This window comes from Carica papaya, chromosome 5, assembly GCF_054855325.1.
Source record: "Carica papaya isolate Zhongbai chromosome 5, ASM5485532v1, whole genome shotgun sequence".
Lineage (NCBI taxonomy): Eukaryota > Viridiplantae > Streptophyta > Magnoliopsida > Brassicales > Caricaceae > Carica > Carica papaya.
This window is the reverse complement of record NC_142313.1, coordinates 45339658-45360788: the sequence shown is the minus strand read 5'-3', so window position 1 is coordinate 45360788 and position 21131 is coordinate 45339658. Positions and strand designations below refer to the sequence as shown.

Sequence of the window (21131 nt, the reverse complement as noted above, 5' to 3'; positions counted from 1 at the left end):
ACCAAACCAATGATAGTTCCTGTATTACCTTTTTCTCTAGTTACGGCAGAGTAAGAAAGTCATCCAAACCAAAGCTTCTTGGGTCATCCATGGCAACTACATTCATGTCATCCAAACCAAAGGTTAGTTTATAGAAAAGCACTTTTAAACCTAGTTGCCATTGTTTTAATTTGCATTAACAATGAAAAGAGCATCAAGGCAGTTAATTAATTTCAAATCTCTTCCATAATGTTCTCATCAAGAGTGATCGTAACTACAGAGATACAATAGAATGACATTTTAGAAGGGTGGCAAGTCACGGCAAGAATTTAGGTTGACCAACTGTTTCTTGGGAGGTTAAAGAATGTCATATTTGATTTTCTGATACACAGGTTGCAAATTGTCATACACAGACGGTTGTGAATTTTTTCTCAAAACTTTCTAGACCACGTATAAAAAATCTTTTAAACAGCTTATGTAGTTCATAATTTTAGAGTCTATAGTTATTTTTATATATCTAAAAATTAATTTATATTTGAAGATTATAAATAAATAACTCTTTTATATATTATTATACTAAATATAAAATAATTTTTTTAAAGAATTTTCAGTTCTAACATCTTTAATATTTGGGTAACTTCTGATTTTGTTAGTCATTGCTTTATTATTCCAATTCAATCTAATCTTCATTTTGAACTGCTTGCCAACCTCCTGTGGCGCAGTTCAGTCTGAAGATTTAATCTATATGACCCAGGGTCCTATTTTTTTTAACCCATCATCTTTTGTAGGATGATTATATGCCCATGTGATTAATACACCATAACAAATAAAAAAATAACAACTCTTTCAAAATGGTAATCCTATCAATGACAACAAACACCAACACACTATACTCAGCAAGAATCTAAAATCTACGAATGTCTGGATAAAAAATTGAATCTAGACAAAAATTTTCTGACCATTTATCGCCGTTTTGGCATAAAAACTTGTAGACTATTCCAAGGACTTACAAAAAGAGTATTTCCTCGTCAAATCAACAACTTTCGTAGAAATAACCAATAAGCCCAAGCATATCTCCATCCAGGCTACACTAGAAAATTTCAGTACCAAATTCTAAAAGATGGAATTCGCTCAGCCATCACGCGGTTTTTACCTTCCGTGAGGGAGGTCGTCGAAAAATACTGATTAGATCATCAAGGCCCTGAGAAACAGCATGATAAGCGGATAAGTATAGAAATCCTTCAGAATGGCATCAAACCATTTTCTGTACAATATAGGGAAAAGCCATACCCTAGTTGTGATGACAAGAAAACTGAAGAGCACTATCAAATACGATCCCAAAACTAAAAGCAACAGTAAGTCGAATGTTACACTAGCAACCTGCATAAGAAATTTGTAGTGATTACCCATACAATTATACTTGAACTTGACATATAAACATGGTGATCATTGAAATAGTAGGTAGAGAAACGAATCAAGCACAGAAACACAATGAAGATACCACAGGAAAAAAAAAAAAGTCGAAAATCGAAAAGAACCTATCATTCGTCGACCTAGTATTTTAATTTGGTGCCACAAAGAGAGTAAATCTCACCCCACAAGGACTATTTTATCTAGTTAATTCAACAAATCAACTAAGACAACATGATACTAAGAGCAAATGCATGTGGTAACACGCACTTCATACAAATGAACATAAAGTACCTGATATATGTTAAGGCTAGCCTTTGTTGAATCATAGAAAGTGAACATCCCTTCAAATACATCATGTTGCACATTCACCTCAGCAGTATGATCTGCTAATTCCTGCCAATCAAAACAAGGAATTCAAAAGGTCAGCCTTGAACAGCATACATAAGAAAAGACTTCTATTTAGCTTTTCTTTCCTGATATCCCGATCTCAGAGTGAATCATATAACATTAAATCAAACAACAGAAAAAACATTAATGGAAACAAAACTGAATCTTTAACTAATTGTATTGTCCCATACAAGAAAAACTTGAAAACTAAAGAATTATGTAAAGAGTTAACAGTTTAACTATGGTATCAACAAAATCTTAAAGAGACAAGACGGTAAAGCACACATCCTACCTTTTTCAATGCAGTGATGAAGGGGTCATTCTTAGGAAGAAAAGGTGCCACTCGAGGAGTTCGTGACAACAGATCCAACCATGACCTTATGTAAGAAGGGTTTACTGCTAAGCTGCTGTCATCAGAAAAGATTTGAATGCCTTTTCCCTTATGACCATAAATATGCCTCTGTTTAAAGAAACAAGAGAAAAATACATCAAAATAGAACTGATAACTCACAAATTCAAAAGTAAAAGGCAAAAACCTGAGGGCTACATATATTCCTGCATACAAGTCTAACAACAATCAACCAAACATTTTTTTTATCAGATCAACCAAATTATTCTGAAAACAACAAAAGGAGAAAATAGGACATTGAGATAGATGCTAGACTACGAGGGTATTTGGGATCGTTTACTTGCTACTTAATAAGGAGTTTTACCTAGCTTTAACTTATCCATTTGGTAACATAAAATTTAAAGTGTTTAAAGTGACTTTAAGCAGGTAAAAATAAACATCATATTTCTTATATCCTTTTCAGGTTTCAGTGCAATAAGCACAAAACATCAAAAGTGAGATACATTTCCTAGTATTGAAGTCAGAAGCCATACCGCAAGACTCTCAGCTACTAATTTAACACTTCTGATAATTGCAGTTTCATTCACAAAATGTCTGCAGCAGATCAAGCTTCTCAGCAGATAGTAACCAAAATCAAGATGAAAAAGCTGTTAGTGAGATAAAGTCAGTGTTTAAGTTCAAAAACCCAACCTGCTATCAGACAAACCTCCAGTTCTCTCTAACAGCTCAGGTGGAGCAGAAAGCGCAGAAAGAGTGGCAGCAGTTACTCTCAGCCTTGAAAACTGTTCATGCTCCCAAGCTACCTACAGCAGATCAGCAGCTTTATCACCTAATCTCTATAGCATAACACAAATCTAGTAGACTTGTAATAAAACATAAGAATAGACTTACTAGTGGGCACATGCCAGTGAATCAATATATTGCCCACCAAAGGGAAGAGCATACATAAACTGGACAGCAAAAAGATCCAGAGCTTGTAGTGATAAATCTTTGACCAAAGTGGATTTTACTAAAAGATAAGAATTTAATGATGAAAATAAATAACGTTTTTTCATTATCCTAACTATTAATCTACATAGGAAAAATGTTTGATTATTGTGCAGTTAAGCTATAGTGAATAGAACCCACAAAGCTACTAGCACAAATAGCATGCCATCCCAAGTTTCCCAACAGTGTTAAGGTCATGCTAGAGAAACAACAATATCGTAACTGAGCAAAATAAAAAGGGTAACTTACATAGAATTCCTCAAAATTTTTGCTTATAATTATGACTAGGTCCATATTTTTTAAAATTAACAATTTAATCCTTGTATAAAAATATATATGTCAACAAAGTCCAGTTTCTTAACAGATTAATTTATAGTTTTACATGTATCATGTCACGGTCACATGATTGTCAAATAATAAAGTACATGATACGTGTTTCTACTGGTCAAAGCACAAAAAGACTTATGATTTTAGCTATTATGGTACAAAAAAGTAGTGTAAGAAGAACATAATCTATACAGAGAAACCTATTATAGTCTGCTTTTTTTAGTTTTTTGAAAAAATGATGAGAGAACTAGGTTTTTGTCTTTCTAATAACTGTAGAACTAGACATGATTATAACAAAACCCAAAGATTTTATCCTATAGGTCAAATTTACATAAAACATTATGAGGCCAAAAATATCTTTCATGAATAATGTGATGAAAATTATCAATTATTAATAGTAATGAAGTCAATACCAAAACAATAATATCAAAATCTTCTTTTATTTGAAAATTACATGCAATATATATTACTTTTTAACAAATTAAGTGGGGTCAATAACCTCACTTATTATATGGAGGAGCTGCCCCTGTAACTGAGAGTCTAGAATCTTCAAAAAGAACCAAGAAAGAGGGTGCAAAGACTTCCCATCTTATAAAAGATGAAGAAAACAGGAATAATCAGAGAGACAGAGGGAGAGAGACAGAGATGATGGGAGCCGAATGCAAAAATATTTTGATGTCACCAGGATTATCATCTGACAAGAAAATGTTGGAAATTAAAGAATATTCTTTTGTCTAGACATCATTAATTATTCTTGCACATTGGAAATTCTAAGCAGATTTCTTGACGTACAAATTGCTTCTTTTTTTCTTTTAAATAAAAAGTATGAACTATATATTATCATGGTACCATAAAACTGGAGGTACCACCCCTATACATAAAACTTTACAATATAGTTAGTGAGTCTATGACATGCCCAAAAATTACATCACTAATCATGTCATGCCCTAACAACAAAAACCCAAAATAATGCATCCACCAAATTGCTTCTGTAGAAAAAAGAATGTGATACAAAACAGGAACTAATGGTGAAACTTCAGAATACCCAGATCTATTTCTCATCATATTCAGAGAAATCTTGGCCTAAGCGTAAAGCATAACCAACATCCTGCTCCAGCTATCAGCAGAACTGGCAACAAGCTGAGCCTATATGGAAAAGTTCAATTAGGCTCAGTGAAAACTCGGCTCCAGCTCAGACATATTATCTGGCTCATTTATGTCATTGATCCTAGCTTGAGCTTGTAACTCGACTCAAAAACTCGCTAACATGTATTTAAATATTAAAATATCTATTACATATACAATAAAATATTACTTATATATACAATTAAATTAATAATTAATACTATTGTACAAATATTAATAATTTAATGAGATGCAGCCCAATTTCAAGACAATACAAGCTCAAAATCGAGCTCATATAAAATCAAGCTCACATCAAAGCTGATACTTATTGGGTTTGAATCGAGCTCCATGAAAAGTTAAGGCTTGGATCAAGCTTTGAGCGAGCTCAAAGTATTGAAATTACCCAAGCTCAAATATTCAAATATCAGACTCAGCTCGACTATGTTCTACCCCTAGTTTCCAAATATCCTATCTCTAGGTCCTTTATATACAAAAAAGTCTAGAACATATATCAACATCATATTAGAAAGACAAGTAAAAAAGACACGTTAACATTTATTCACTTACTCGAGGATTAGAGACATTTATCTTCTTGTGCTTCAGACCCATATGGAAGCCCAGCTCTTCTGCTACATTAGAGAAACCCTACACAAAGCTCCATCTATCAAACCCAGCAAGACAGCATTGTAATTGTAAAATTTCTCCCCCAACACATTTTGTGAAAGGTTATCTAGTTACCTCAAATATTTGCTTTATGTAAGCATTTTCTGGTGGCTTAGACACATGGATCCATAATTCATTGTCCCAAGAACCAATACTATTTAAGCAAATGGCATAGTCAATATTCTCACGCAACCGCTGATCAAAGCTCCGAAGCCACTAAGAAAGATGCAAAGGTAAAGAACAGAGAAAAGCAAGAATATGTTGAGACAGAGAAAAAATCTTCTTCAGAGAGTTGAGAAATATAACCCATTAAGAAAGTTCCAAGTACCTTATGGGTTCCATTGTAGTTATATGGTCCACCAGATGTCAGCCCAAAGAGTAAATTGTACCTTCCTCTCGTTTTAGGATTAGAGTAAAGAAGAGAGAATAACCTAGCTAGTTCAAGAAGTGCCACAACTCCACTTCCATTGCTATCACTTCCTACTGATAATGCCTACAAGTAAAAATTTTAACACCTTCATATATGGCATGGAAGCAGAAGTTTCGAGTAACGAAATTTAATAAAATAACATACAGGAGCAGCTCCAAATGTATCATAAGATGCTACTACAGCAATTGTTGGAAGTTGATTCGAATCACCATCAGCTTTCAGTCCTGGCAACCATCCCTGTCACCAGCGTGAAGAATTACACAGTTAACAAGTTCCACCAAGCCAAGCACAATTTTGTAGCATCTAGTAAATGAAGAAAACTATAATAATATTCTTGTTTTATGCAGTATGCACCGAACAAAACCATAACATGGTCAAATGAGACAAATGCAGTAATCAGAATTGGATATTGAAAACATTCAATACCTACAAATTGAAACATTGTTCAGCCAGTCTCAATTTCTCTAATAAAAAATGTGGGAAACAAAATTCTGGAAAGGTTTGGGAAGAAACAGATGGCAACCAATGAAATTGTGACATATCAACTAGTATTGAAATTAAACAAGCACCACAAACCTGTTAGAGTAGGCAACAAAAATTATTTTCACAAAGAACCCATAATGACAAGTCAGAAGTAACCCCAGCCATATTTTTAGAATCACAAGTAACAATTATTTCAACAAGAACTCATAATGACAAGTCAAAAGCACAGTCAAATAGAATTACCAAGCACCCCAAACCCAACATCCCCCCCCCCCTCTCTCCCCCCAAAAAAAAAGGTAAAAACCACCCCCTAAACGGATTTTGTGGAAGGGTAATAGATCGGATGCGCCTTTGGTTGCAAATGAAGTAGCAGATGCTCATATCAAGAGTGAAGATAAGATTTGGGAGGTGTTTTCGTTCTCTGTGCTTTTGAGACATGCCATACTTTTTATTTCAAAAAAAAAAAAAATTGAGACTCCAATACCTCCTTTTGTTTCTAGTCTAACCTTGCATAGGCTTATTTATACAAAATTCCCACTAGAATGATAAGCGGAAAGTCTCTTAAAAAAATTAAAAGAAAACAAAAGCTTCTATCAGTAACGGCATCACTTTTCTTTTCTGAATATTCTTAATCATAGCATAAATTTCCATCCAGCTCTTTTTACCACTAAGCAACCCCAAAAGACAGATATCTATTTAACAAGAAATGCTAGAAATATTCTTGATATTGGCAATGGGCAACTTTGAGTCATTCCATTACCTGGATGTTTGTAATTGTTGGAGATGCAACTTTCCTAGGTTCTGGAACAGAAACAACAAGCTTATATCTGCAACGATTTCGTAAGAAAGAAGATGAGAACAATGAAAAAACAAAATTTCCCTCAAAAGAAAAATGGGAAAGTACAGAAATATGTATTATCCAATTGCCAATGATAATATTAGCTACTGATTCATCTCAAAAAAAGAACAACTGATTCTCATCCTAAAAAAGAATTAACAATAACTAATACACCACAAGATGTATTATGTATTAAAACAAACAAACAGAAGGAAAGTCCATCACTCTTCATCTAGGATGCTTGTGCATTGAATAGAAAGGCTTCATTTTTACATAAAAGGACTATTAGGGGTTTCCTAGATAGTGAAGAACTGAAAATACTTCACCAGACAGAAGGCAGTTCAAAAGAAAATAGGCAACATTTCCCTTTCTTAAGGGAAGACAGTAAGACTTAACTGTGTGCAAATGTTATGCTCATGAGGAGGGGGAGATGCATGGTGAATAGATGTTATATGTGCAAATGTTATGCTGAATCTTGTAACCATCTATTACTGTGGTGTCCGCCGATTTATGATCTATGGACTTCATTTATGGAATTTCAGGAATCAAATGGGTTATAGCGGGGTCAGTTAAGGATGAATTGTGGGCATGGGCTAGATTATGTAAGAAGAAAAAATATTTAATGTTGATTCCATTATCTTTAATGTGGGTTGTGTGAAAAGAGAGAAATTCAAAAGCTTTTGAGGGGATAGAAAATAATTTTAACAGCATCAATGATAGATGGTTTCATCTTTTTGGTTTCCAATTCTTGGAACATGATATACAGGATCTAGAGGATTTGAGGATGGTTTTAAATCATTTGATTGAGCTGTAATTGTTGTATCTTGGGCGGTATCCCCTTGGTACCTCTGGAATAAAGTCTCTTTTTTATTTCAAAAGAAAAATGACTTACTATCATGTTTCAGTAAAAACAGATATCTATGAAAATTATTAAACACTATGGCGTTTGTACTAGATGCCAATATGAGAAGACAACAAAAGAAAACATGTCATTTTTTTCTTTTATATTACTTTATATTAAACAAAATCCTTAAACTTCCTCAACAGGGAGACTGGAATTAGAGGTCGGTAATAGCAATCAACAGGAAATTTAACCAACAAGTAATCAACTAACCCGCCAGTAGTTGCAGTAGCAGGCTGACCAGTGGCATCATTCTTTTTTACCTCAGCCAACACAGCATCCATCTCATCATTCTCAAAAGCAAAATACACAGGATACTGTAACAAATGACGCACCGTAAGTGTACTTTAAGTACCATAAAGAAGGAAAGAAAAGTACATAGGAATACACCGTAAGACAATGAAAATAGATTCGAAGTAATTCAGTTGGTTGGTGCTTCTTTGATATTCCATTCTTCTCTAACAAAAGATGGAACTAATTGGAGCAAGTGATAAAGAACAAACACAAGCATACAATTTTTTTGCGACAAGAATAAAGGAAAAGAAGAAAGAAACATAGCTTTCTACAAAGTTGACAGACACCTATAAAATATAAAGGAAGTCTTAAAGAGTACTTGGGCAACTATTCCAGATAAAGAACAATTGGTGGTCAAAAAAGGGGAAAAAATCAGACAGAGATAGCCTTAGAGGCATCAGCTAACATCATTCACCATACGACATTATAGGTCCTTTGCATTAATTTTCACATTGAACAGTATTTCAGAAAATTACACAGTACTAGTGGCATGTGCAAATCTATCCCGCCACTTACAGAACCCTCAATTCATTCAAGCTGCATGTGTTATACTTTTTCCTCCCTTTTTCACTTTCTTATTCACTAATGACCAATTAAATATTTGACAGTCTTGTTCATATAAATCTGGCAATTTCCTTTTTGTTCGTGTTTTCAGTGACCTCTGAATTACCCTTGACATAGACAGCCACATCAACAAGCAACCAAATATTATAAAACCAAGCAGGCACTTATGATGTCAGCTAAGGGGGCATCGAATGAGAAAAAGGGAAGAGAACAAGTATTGAATAAATTATCACTGAACACTAACCAAGCCAAAAAGATGCTGAGACAAACAAACAAAAGTTCAAAAAACAAATTTAATTAAACTAAGAATTCTTTTGATAAATTTGAACAAAATTAGGATTGAAAGAAATGAATGGAAAATAAACTAAGAGACTGAAAAATAATTGCAATAAAACCTTTGGTTGAGCCAATGGTAGTATGTTATCATAACTGAGAAATACCTTAACCATTGGTCATCGGGGGATGAGAGGGGGAAGAAATTTCAATATCAAAATTCAAAACTTCATCCTGACAGACAAACAAGTAACACCAAACCACCAGGTAAACCAATAATTCAAGTTGGATTAAAGCTCCATTTTGATTTAGTTTGGAACAAAATCCAAGCGTAAAAAATGATTTCCACAAGGTACCAAGGAGTACCACCCATTTACAAAAAAATTACAATTGTCTTAGAATATTTATGACTTTCCCAAAATCCTCCATCCTGTAAATATCGTGCTCCAAAATCAAGGACCCAAAAAGCTGAAGCCATTTATCCTTGATCTTAGGTATCTCACCCTCATTACCCTCAAAAGCCATACTATTTCTTTCTTTCCATAAAATCCAAAAGATAATAAATGGAATAAGATTTACAAATTGTCTTGTTTTGCACAAACCTTCCTAATCCCATAGCTCATTCCTTAACTGCTCCTGTAATAACCCAATTGATCCCTGACAGGCCGTAAACTTTTGTCCATAATTCATAGGTCATTGGGCACCATAGGAGAACATGATTCCATGATTCAGCAGCTTTCTTGAACAAGTAGCACTTATTTACCATTATTTTGTCTCTTTTCATTAGCTTATCAATCGTCAATATGCATTCACGGCTCTCCTCCCAGGCAAAAAAGCGATCCTTGGAGGCATCTTAACTTTCCAAATCTAATAAGCCGAGAAGTTAGGAACCCCATCCTGCTCTCTGCCCACTATATACTTATAATAAGACTTGACAGTGAATTCCCCATTCTGTTTCAGTTTCCACACAATCTGATCTCTGTTTTCACTGACATGCACCATGGAGAAGAGCTATAGTATAGCTTCATGTTCTTCAACTTCTCAGTCATTCAGGTTCCTATTCACATTCACAATCCATTCTCTGCTGCCATTATTTCATGTGTACGCATCCTCAATAAGCATATTCTTTTATTAGTCAATGATATATATCCTCAGGAACTGTCTCTTAAGGCTGCCACCAACCACCCACTCATCCAACCAAAAACAAATTATGTTATCCCTTCCCAACCTCTAACTAATGCACTTATAGATTCATTTATCTTAACAAGTCAACTATAAATCCACAGATATTTAACCCAAAAGCCGTTAATGTTCAATTAAACTTAGTATACTACTAATATTATATATAAATATATATTTAATATTATATTATTTATAAAGATATAAATGTTTTTGTTAGACTTAATTATAAAAATCGTCTTTGACCCTTCCTTTTCCAATTCAGTCCTCACCTTTCAATTGTTTCAATTAAATTCCCTAACAACCTTCATTTTTTTTTCGAAATCAATCATTTAGTTAACTTATCTATTTAAATGAACAGATTTTTCAATATATAATGACCACGTGATAGTCATGCCATTAATATGCTCCATTGAAAATCTTCTCTAGTTCTAAAACACTTAAGCATGATCCACTGAAGACCATCTCTTCCAGCTATGCTTCCTCTACTTTCCAATCCAAGCATTATAAATATACTCTATGTAATTTTCCCCAAACTTTTTGTAAATTTAAGTCATGCGACAGTCACACTATTATATTTTAATGATATTGTCGTCACTATGACATGTCCAACAATATATTTATTTAAACAGATAAGTTAACTGAGAATTGATGTTGAAAAAGAAAAAAGAATGTTAGGGGTTTGATTGCAACAACTGAAAGGCTAAGCACCAAATTAATAAAAAAAATGAGTCAAAGGTAAAGGACCATTTTTAAGATTAAGTCATTTGTAATATGTTTACATATATTTATACATTTATACTATATATTATATATTATATACTTGTAATATATACTTAAAGAAAATAAAACTTAATCCACAAGTTTTATTTTTAAACTCAAGCTTGAGTTCAAAGCTTTATGAGACTCATTTCCTCATCGAGCAAACCAAGCAGAACTCAAACTCAGTATGCTTTATATACAATTTTTAAGTTTTGGACCATGTTCAAACTCCTGCGACATTTTAATAAATCAAGCTCAAATAGTCAAATATTCAGCTAAATTCAATATATTTCACCCAAACAACCACTAAAAATTGTTCATGGACAAGATAACCAAATCAACATCCTGAGCCAGTAAGGAAACCTGTGATAAATAAATAGCAGCAACAAGAATTCACATGCATGAAAAAAAGAGTAGGAGATATCATCTTTGCTTAACTCACAGGTATCTTGAGATGAACAAGTAACTGCTCAAGGTCTGCTAATAAATTTTTCATCTGCTCTTTTCCCTGAATTTGATTATCTTGAGCTCTTCCCTCTCCATTTTCAAAACTTAAAATTTGGGGAAGCAAAAACAACAATCCCCCAAGAGACTGCCTTTCAGAAATATAATCTGTTACATGGTTCCCATAGAATTAACAACGTTAATTAGAAAAACAGAGAACAAAAAAGGGTATAACCCATTTAAATACGGATATTAGATGCAAGAGACAAGATCAGCAGGTGGTGAGAAGAATTTTCAACAATCAATATTGCAATTATTAGGAAAAACAATTAAATTGAGTAACTTAAGAGTGAAAACGAAAAAAATCTAAATAGGATCTCATGGCTAATGGTTTTAATATAAGAAGAATTCAAATACTAATCATGCGCCTTCTCTGTCATCAAATGATGGGACCTAAATATTTTCAGTATTAGTTTTAAGGGCCAAACGGATTTTCTTTATGACCTAATTTCCATCTTTTTAAATTTCTCGATGTTTCATCATTTGACCTTTGCTAAAAAGACAAAGTGAAGAAGAGTAAAGATTTGAATGGTCACAGATAATCGCAAATTTATCGATTTAGTAGACTAGGAAAGCATTGAAGCCTGCCACACCTAAATGCACTGAAAATTGTTAATTGCATCAATTGGACAAACTTCCAACTGAGACGTGAATTTTGAGACAAAAATCTAAAATAACATCTTTAACAAGTAATAGTTCAGGCTCAAAACCCTGACGCCCGTTTCAGAATTAACAACAGATGACACTGGTAGCAATCATTAAGTACAAAAAAAAAATGACTAAAAACGGCCACTAAACTAACACTGAACGATAAATGTAACAGTAACATCCTCCAGCTTAGCACTAATTTCGCTATCCCAAACATGAACCATTTGTACAGAGCATCGACACTGTCACAACGGCAATCTGCAACTCCGAATAAGCACTTTCTGCACTACTAATTAGTCCCCTAAACAAAGACTAAAGACATCCATCGAGCATGCAAGTACAAGAAGAACAAACAAAGTCGTACTTAACGAAGTCAGCATATAAGCGAAAACACAACATCAATAGTGAACAAAGTAGTTGCCGGAAACGAATTGACCGAATGTAACTGCCAAAACTACAACAAATACCTTTGAGGAAGGTGATGTTGAGGTCGCGAAGGGGGATGATGAGGACGGTCCGAGAGAGATCGGCGCCGGGAGGGAAGTGCAAGGAAGTGGCGTGGTGGTTGAGACTAGCTAAACGAGATCCGAATGGGACTCCGGACATATCGTACTGAATCAAGCGGTAGACGTCTACAACGGTGGCCGCATCGCAGAGGTCGACGCAGGCGACCAGTATCAATAGCAGCGTTACAACTGATTGGAGCACCATCTCATTCTGCGTGGCACCTGCTTTCTTTTCCCCCATTTCCGTGGATGGATCTAGGGTTCGGTGATGGTATTTGTCTACCTGTCTCGATCCGAATTTTACCGAATATTATTGTATATTATTATAGATTTTTTTTTAGTTTACAATGAAATCTGGGAGGAGAGACAGGGAGACGGAGAGCATGTTGCAGTGGTTGTTCTGCTGAACTGATCAGTCTCTAACATTGTTGTGCTGTTGTGGGGGTAATTATGTAATTGCACTGGTAACTGAGCTATCGTGGCTCGCCATTATACATAAAAGCGTATTACCATAGCTTTCTTCTATCTTTTATTACGATGTCTCAGGTGTTATTTTTCTGGTCCAGTATGTTATTTGCAAATCTATACTGTGTTTATATATTTGTAGTAATGTAATCAATTCATTATATCTTTTTGAGAGAAAAGACTTCTATTTTTTTCTAAATATCATCACAGTTTCTTGAAAAATATGATCATGGCAATTTCAACAATGTTAGTATTAAAAGACGGAATGTATATGGTGGATTATTAGATACGAGAGTAGTATAATATGTCGGATTAACAAGGAAGAACAACTCTTTCGAATATACAAATAACTCTTTTAACTTTTATTTAAATAAAAACCTTAACTAAATAGAAAATTATAAACTTATTCGATCTATATACTAACTACTAAATAATTTAAATATTTTAATAATACATAAACGTTACAACGATATAGATATATCGATTTATACAAATATATCTATTTAGGATCTTCCTCTGATCAAGAGCCAGACTTCTTGGAGAAATGTCCCATTTGCTTTGGATAGCATGGACGGGAAGCATTGATATGCGTCGAAGAAATAAACTTGGAAGATTTCACGTGTCTGACCTCCGATCATCATTTTCCGGGAAGACAAACTGCAGATCTTCGTTATCTCTATACACTTGAACAAGCGCAGCAGCTTTATATACAAACATTCCGAACATAGCTGGCACCAGCTGCAAGATTGATTCCAAGATTATCTTTTAACTGTTAAAACACACGTTCCATTTGCAAAGGCGATCGGAAACTATTAGTGTTAACAACCAGACTTGAAAGAGTGCTTTTAGGTAGCTAACCTGAAAATCAAAGAAGTCATTGGCAAAATACTGGTGAGATAAAGCCCATAGTCCATAAATTGCTGCAGGGATTACAAGTCTTGGAGATGAAAGAGCAAGACCGCTACCCTTAATTGATCTCTCAAAGAAATCCTTAAGGTCCTCGCTTCTTATGCCAATTCTGGTACAAGAAAAAATGTATCAGTTAGGACTATGACGGACTAAAGTCGATATAGTGATATACTTGATGAAGCATGGGGTTTTGGTAGTACTTCTTTGACTTCTTCTGCGTGAAAATCTGAGGAACCATTTTGTTGGATAGATTGTCTGCATATTGGAATAAAAGCTGAAGATATAGACAACTGCACTGAAAATGAAGTTCATTAGAATTCTAGGATGCTTTTACTTCTGAGGAAAACATAGGCGAGCGAGCTTTATTGAACATTCACATGATAGACGCAATCGATTATTTAGTTTAAACCAGTGCATTTCATTTCAGGATTATTAGGTTAGATACCTCTTTGAGAAAGAAAGCAATTGACCCAAAAGTGAAGCGTGTTTTTAGGTTTTAAGTGAGTTTTATTGCTCCCATGAGAAAATTTTATGATATTCTTAACTCGGGTCTTAATTTTAGTATCTTCTTACTAACATTTGAATGAGCACGTGTTCCATCAAAACAATTACACCTGACGAAAATTAAAGACTTCATCACCTTCATGAGCTTATAATTCCAACTCCACAACAGACAAGAAGACAAATCAGTAAAACAAAGTAAAGATGTACCATCAACCTGAAAAGGACTCCCACCGCATAGCTAATAGCAGCCTGCCAGGCAAATAAATATTAACTATAAGCACAGAATCTTTGCACCTCAAACCAAATATTTACGTTCCATTTGATATATGAAAACACTTTTGAGTTTTCATTCCCTAAATTCATGTATGTCCATGCAGAAAGCTTATTCAGTTGCAAGAAAAGGAAAAGTAACAATAAATTGAGAAAGAAAAGAAAAGCTTTAGTTGCTGCCAAGATGACCAGAAGTTAAGAGGTTGGAAGTTCTACGATTGTATGGTTCAATGCCATGGCCTCAATATAGCCATGTGGATCCACTTAATCTTTGTAAGCAACCAGAGTGTTATTGCAAAATTAGTGAATCTATACTTCTTGTTCTTCAAATAGGTGATGAAACCTTGCTCTAATATTTACAGAGACTTGGTTATTCATACACATTAAGTTTTTCTTTGATGAAATGAGTTATTATTTTAGAGAGAGCAAGAGAAAAGACATGATGCTTGACAATAATAAACCCTCCTAAACAAAACCAGAAAACATTTTCACGTAAGATTTTACCTGAACTGATAAAGCTACTAAACAATAGCCACTGCAAGCAGTTCCAATCCCAACAGACAAAAGCATCATTTCCCTTTTGAGCTACAATACAGTGGAGATAAAGAGTCAGTTTCCTGCTCAGTGTTAATAATTACAAGCTTCACAGAGTCAAATAAAAAGAAAATAAAGGTATAGAATGAATAAAACTTGGTCTGTCTACTCTTCAAGTCCAGAGAGGCTTAGAGCAACTTTTCTCATTGAAACAACTAAATTGACAAAAGTATTCCGTAATCTCTGGCAAATTAGTACACGAAACAGCAACAGCAATAGAGCTCAAATAATGTGTTCTATAAGTTTAAATTTTTTATATAATTTGTTGCCAGATAATGTTAGTCCATAAGGTAAAGCTTAAAACCAAGAGTTGGAGTTCTAGCTGTGCCTTTTTTGTTTATGATGACATGTGCTTTATCCACATCTCCACCCCCCTGTGAACTTGCATGTAAGGACGTGTCAAAATATAACGAAAAAGCTATTGGGCATTTTATTATAAGCTTAAACTTTTGGGATAATCAACCATCAAACTCTAGTATTCCACAGCCTGGAAGTCCAATTGTTCATGGTAATTATCTGGGCTAGTATTAAAATTCTTGAGAAAAGATCAATAGTTAGTACTCCTTAACAGTTCAACTACTATGTTGCTTTGACTCATGTTGCAGGTGTTCAATATGAGTATGAAGGCAACGTTTTATAGTAAAAAATACAAGGACTCAAAAAGACTTCAAAAATTAGATATGGCTATTTGGACTTGTTTGATAATAAAAAAAACATAAAGATAAAATAAATTTAAGACCAAAGCTAAGAAGAGGTCGTGTATAGCATTCTTTTATTATAATTCTTTCACTGCATCTTACAATCTCAAATTTTCCTTCTATTTCTGGTTTGTTAAATGAGAGGAAAAAATCCTACAATAAAAGGTCTACCATGATCAACCTAATTCTAAAAAGCCTATAAAAATCCAGCTCAGCCTATACCTAAAGTAAATTGAAGAAAATACCAAAAAACCAATCCCAGCCATTTCTATTAACACAAAATCCCACTGGCTTGCTCTTCTCTTCACATGTTTGATCTTCCCTAAAAAAAGAAGCCTAGAGAGACGGCTGACTCGTGCTCTCTCAACTTCTTCCCTAAAAGATAAGACATGACACTCCTTCTAAAAAAGGTGGACCCCCTAGCTCAGTTTTTTAAATTATTACTACAATAGGACTACAACAAAAACTATTAGGCGCGTAGAATTACTAAGACAATAAAAGTACTAGGTTAAGACTTCTATAGTTAGTTTTATTTGGAGTTTTATCTTTTACTTAGAAGTTATTTATTGTTTTCCTATTCTAGTATTCTAGTCATATTAAGAATTCCCTTCGTCACTCACTACTTTGAAGACTTTGGCTAGTTGTCATGGAGTTCCACAATATGAGATCAGCCCGAGAAAACAAAAAAGTATTTATTATTTCGTCCAAAATATTGATGTCAATCATTTTAGTTCTTTTAATTATTTTCCTATTCTAGTATTATATTCATATTAAGAATTCCCTTCGTCACTCACTATTTTGAAGACTTTGGCTAGTTGTCATGGAGTTCCACAATATGAGATCAGCCCGAGAAAACAAAAAAGTATTTATTATTTCATCCAAAATATTGATGTCAATCATTTTAGTTTTTTTTCCAGAAGAAAGGGTTGGATACATGGTCTAAAAGAAGAGGTAAAGGCTATCACTGTAATCCTGTCAATTTACTTCCTTGATGATCCTTTATTTTTTATGGAAAAATCACCTCAATTCATTTTTTGTCATGTTGCAAGAGAAGATTAATGAAGAATTAAACATTAAAGCAAAAACATTGTTTCCTAAACAAAACCGTGGCAAAAAGGTTATATGGACCTACCCTACCTCCCTTCAAAAATAAACCACAGGAATAAGAAAGATTATTCAGTCAGTGAATTAACTTAAACGAATAACTAAAGCAAGAAACATAATGTATTTAGACAAGTATCATACAGCTTCATATTGCAGAAGGTTAAGTTTCTTCCTTCTTTCAAAGTCATCTGGTAGCGCCTGTTTTTTATGCGTGGAGTTAGTATTGAACAGTAAATACTTCTCCCTTGAAATCAGGCAGCATTTTGTTTCTTAGGCAAGTTAATATAATTCTGAAGTTGCCATCACTAAAGGGAGACTTAAGAGAAAACATGATGTGAATATGGCAAATTCATCGATAGAGAACAAAAGTGTACCTTAGCACTGGCCTTCTTGTTGATTGGTGCAGAGTTGCCACCTAATATCCATTCCTGAGTTTTTGACAGCTTCAGGAACCCACTACCACCATCTCCATTATCATTTTCCTTAACCTATATATAATGATTGCCAGAAATAGTACAAATATATGTTTTTGGTAACTGAACCAATTATGAAAAAAAAAACAACACTACAGGATGTAGCAATTAAAAAATTATAGCAAAAGGAACAAGATTTTTTTGGAAAATTTGAATTCCTAAATTTATCAGGACCTTGGTGCAACTAAATGGAAAGAATACAAACATACTTGTCCGAAAAGGATGAGAAGAGATTGTTAGGATGGAAAAGACCAAGAGAGGAATGCTCGAACATATCAAAAGCATCCTCTCCTACTTACAAAAATTTATTTTACATTCCTCTTCCTTATCCATGATGTAACTGCAAAAAATGCTGAAGCTATCCAATGGTTCATTCCTTTGGCCAGGCATCATTGAGCAGACAAGGTATTTATTTGGTTCATTAAGAGTCCACCAAATCTACATCTCTACGAAAGTGGTTTGGGTTTGAAGTCCTTAACTACCTTCAACAATGCAACACTGCTAAGTGGTTGACTGCTGGTGGAAGCGACCATAATGACTAAATATGATTTCACTTGTTGAGGATGCATCTCTCATTAGGTCATAATATCACCTGTACCAGTTTATGGGGGTGGACTAGGAAGGAATTGGATGACATCAAGCCTTGTTTATATACACAGCAGGAAAGAAGACATCTTCTCCACTTTGGACCAAAGTTTATGTCAGGAACAAGCGTAGACTCGAATTCCCCGTCTTGTTCAGTATTTGCAATGGTTGAAGCAGCAAGTATACAAGATTGCTTATTGATGTTGAGTGAGCAGAACTGCGTGGGACATCCTCTTCTATGCAAATTTGAATGATTGGGTGATGGATGAGCATCATGAGCTGGCTGCTTTTTACAGACTTAACCATGGAATTCAAGTCCAATCAAGAACCAAAGGTGAAGCCAGATGGATTCTCAGTACAAAAAAAATGCTAATTTTGATGTGTAAGTCAATTACTCCGTTTTATCCAAAAGCAGACCCTACCAGTCAGGTTTATTTTCCTTATAAAATTAGAGACTTCTTGTGATGTCGCGAGCAACGAATCAACCACGTAACTGCAATCCGAATACTTCGCCGGATCATTCAGTTGGTAGGAGCAATGGATGGCATGTACAAAGGGTTAGGACAAAGTTAACACAAGCTTATCACTCATGTTTCTCAGACAATCCGTGTTTAGTTATCTCCCCCTCTCACGGATGAGAAGGACCTAGGATAACTTATGCGCTTCTTGTCGCAGAAGCCCCTAAAGCCATAGTTTTTGTACACGGCTGGCATCTCTTTGGTACCTCATAATCATATTTATTATTTTCCTATTAAATAGACAAACTAGTAGATAAATGACAGGAGCATGTGGAAAACATTTCACTCATTAAAATGGTGAAATGCAGTATATTTCACATTTCAGGAGTCGACACGATAGGTTACAACTGGCTACCTTGCTCAATGGTAGTTCTCTCCTTAGTCATTAATTAACCATGTTCTATACCTTAAAATTTACAGGGGTTACTGCCCTTGGCAAAACAAATTGCTAGATTTAAGAACAAAACGAAAGCAGGAAAATTGAAGAAATTAACAAAATTTATGCCTCAAATATGCAAAAACAAAAAGAAAGGAGGAAAGTTGAAGAAATTAACAAAATTTATGCCTCAAATATGCAAAACTTAAACAGTTGTTGACAGCTAATATTACAATCACAAAAATGCTAAGATGGAAAACAAAATTAGAAAATATTATTAGAAAGACTAGGAAGTAATATTCAAGGCTGTAGAAGTAAGCTTAGTTTTGAAATTTTCCAAGCTATATTCAATGAGACCAACTGTCAGAGTTCTTGTGCATCTACCATTCCATAGGAATATCTTCTTGTTGCATCTACCAGAGTATGATCCAATGGACCTTCTATTGCCACAATTAATTATCTCCTATGTAGCTTTTGAAAGATTTGACTACAAGGAATACTAAGTTGAGAGACATGTTTCTCACAAACAAGAAATCACTAAAAGATTCATGTCAACATGAAACATTCAAATACAACCAAGACATCCAAGGACAATATGTAGAACAAAAGAAAGTTTGATAGGAGATATGTAACTTTAAATTCAACTTTTTGCCAATTTTTGGGAAATACAACCGTGGTATCCATCAAAATCCCGTAGAAACATCCTCACAAAGGAAGTAGGAAGAAGGCTCAAACAAACAGAAAGGAGCTCATTTTACCAGCTCATCTTGTTGAGGAGCATCAAGAATTTTGCTATCATTAACATCAACAAATTTCGCAATTCCCCCCTGCCAAAACCTATCAGAAGCTTTGGAAATAAAATCTCCATTTAATTCTCTGTCCTTGAAGAACATTAACAAGACATCATCTTCCACAAGTTCACTCCCTGCAAATCAATGTTAGAAAGATATCAGGTTGAAGTACTCAGTATAAATCACATCGACCTCATACAACGAAAAAGCAGAAATATAGACATCATTTTACAACTTTTTTCTCACAAATTATAAGAACAAGCAATTATAATTTTAAAATATAGGTTAGAAGATGGCGTAACTAGTTTTCTTTTTTTTTAATCAGATAAAAAAAAAAAAGAGTGTAACAAGTCAATAAACAAAGAAGGTTGCATTCTGATGTGTAACCCATAACTAGAATTTGCTAACAGAAGAAATATAATTGAAAGCAAAAGGCAAGGCATTGACAACATACAGCAAAAGATGTCACTCGCACATATAGACGAAGGTAACAGAGAGAATACACCTATACCATACTTGCAAAGTATTTGTGTACATACATTCAAACGAAACAAAAACTTAGATTGAACATTAAAAAAAAAAAAGGACAAGAGAAATTAAGAAAGTTTCAGAAAAAAGAAACATTCAAACAATTATACACTATGTTCAGGCTCCAGTTATTGTGCATCTCACCAACGACCTCGAAAAGCAGTCCATTTTCCTCAATTATCTCGAAAAAAGAATGCACCTTTAGAAAGTTGGAATACAGATAGAGTGTGCTAACCTGAACGAGAGCTTGTTTTAAGTGCAGAAACTATGTGGGTTTTCTTGCAAAATGGGATTTTAGGGAAGGGAATTGGAGAGATCTTTGCAAAGGGAGAGTCGGTGCAGTGAGCGAAGAAACCAACTCTTAAAAGCGTCTGCATTGAACAAAATCTGAACTTGAAGCTTCTTCCGTGGCTAACCTGAACAAGCATCACAGGACACACTGGAGACGAGACTGTTCCCTCGGGGATATTTCTGGTTAACGGGCGTTATCCCTTGCGATGGGTTCTCTTCTCATATTTATTTATTATTTAAAAAAATTTATAAAAAATAAAGAATTAAATTATAATAAATATTAAATTTTAACTGTTTTTTTATTGATTTATTTAATATTAATTTTTACTTGAAAAATAATTATTTTTATAAATATTATAAAATTAATTAATTTATATATATTATTTAATTTTTAAAATATGTTGACTAATATT

General features: G+C 34.1%; 2 protein-coding genes across 13 annotated transcripts; both read right to left on the bottom strand.

Moving 5' to 3' along the window:
• Positions 1-806: 806 nt before the first annotated feature.
• LOC110806842 (M28 Zn-peptidase nicastrin) lies at positions 807-13055 on the bottom strand. Of its 2 annotated transcripts, none has more exons than XM_022031807.2 (14): positions 12574-13055; positions 11397-11566; positions 8096-8199; positions 6904-6970; positions 5805-5897; positions 5559-5723; positions 5306-5446; positions 5135-5212; positions 2819-2931; positions 2662-2737; positions 2072-2239; positions 1684-1785; positions 1270-1359; positions 807-1180 (listed from the first exon to the last, which is right to left on the bottom strand). In XM_022031807.2, the coding sequence occupies exons 1-14, from the start codon at positions 12851-12853 to the stop codon at positions 1118-1120; spliced, it is 1710 nt and encodes a 569-aa protein (XP_021887499.2). In that variant the 5' UTR covers positions 12854-13055; the 3' UTR covers positions 807-1117. The 2 variants fall into 2 exon arrangements, with proteins under 2 accessions (XP_021887499.2, XP_021887500.2); XM_022031808.2 differs by having other exon boundaries at positions 2662-2722; positions 12574-13052.
• A 361-nt stretch (positions 13056-13416) lies between these two features.
• Positions 13417-20933, bottom strand: LOC110806830 (NF-kappa-B inhibitor-like protein). Of its 11 annotated transcripts, none has more exons than XM_022031784.2 (9): positions 20663-20933; positions 19867-20033; positions 17531-17644; positions 17298-17354; positions 15265-15345; positions 14698-14739; positions 14187-14281; positions 13936-14095; positions 13417-13815 (listed from the first exon to the last, which is right to left on the bottom strand). In XM_022031784.2, the coding sequence occupies exons 1-9, from the start codon at positions 20853-20855 to the stop codon at positions 13693-13695; spliced, it is 1032 nt and encodes a 343-aa protein (XP_021887476.1). In that variant the 5' UTR covers positions 20856-20933; the 3' UTR covers positions 13417-13692. The 11 variants fall into 11 exon arrangements, with proteins under 11 accessions (XP_021887476.1, XP_021887482.1, XP_021887477.1 ...); XM_022031790.2 differs by having other exon boundaries at positions 14043-14095; XM_022031785.2 differs by having other exon boundaries at positions 14187-14276; positions 14705-14739.
• Positions 20934-21131: the final 198 nt, after the last annotated feature.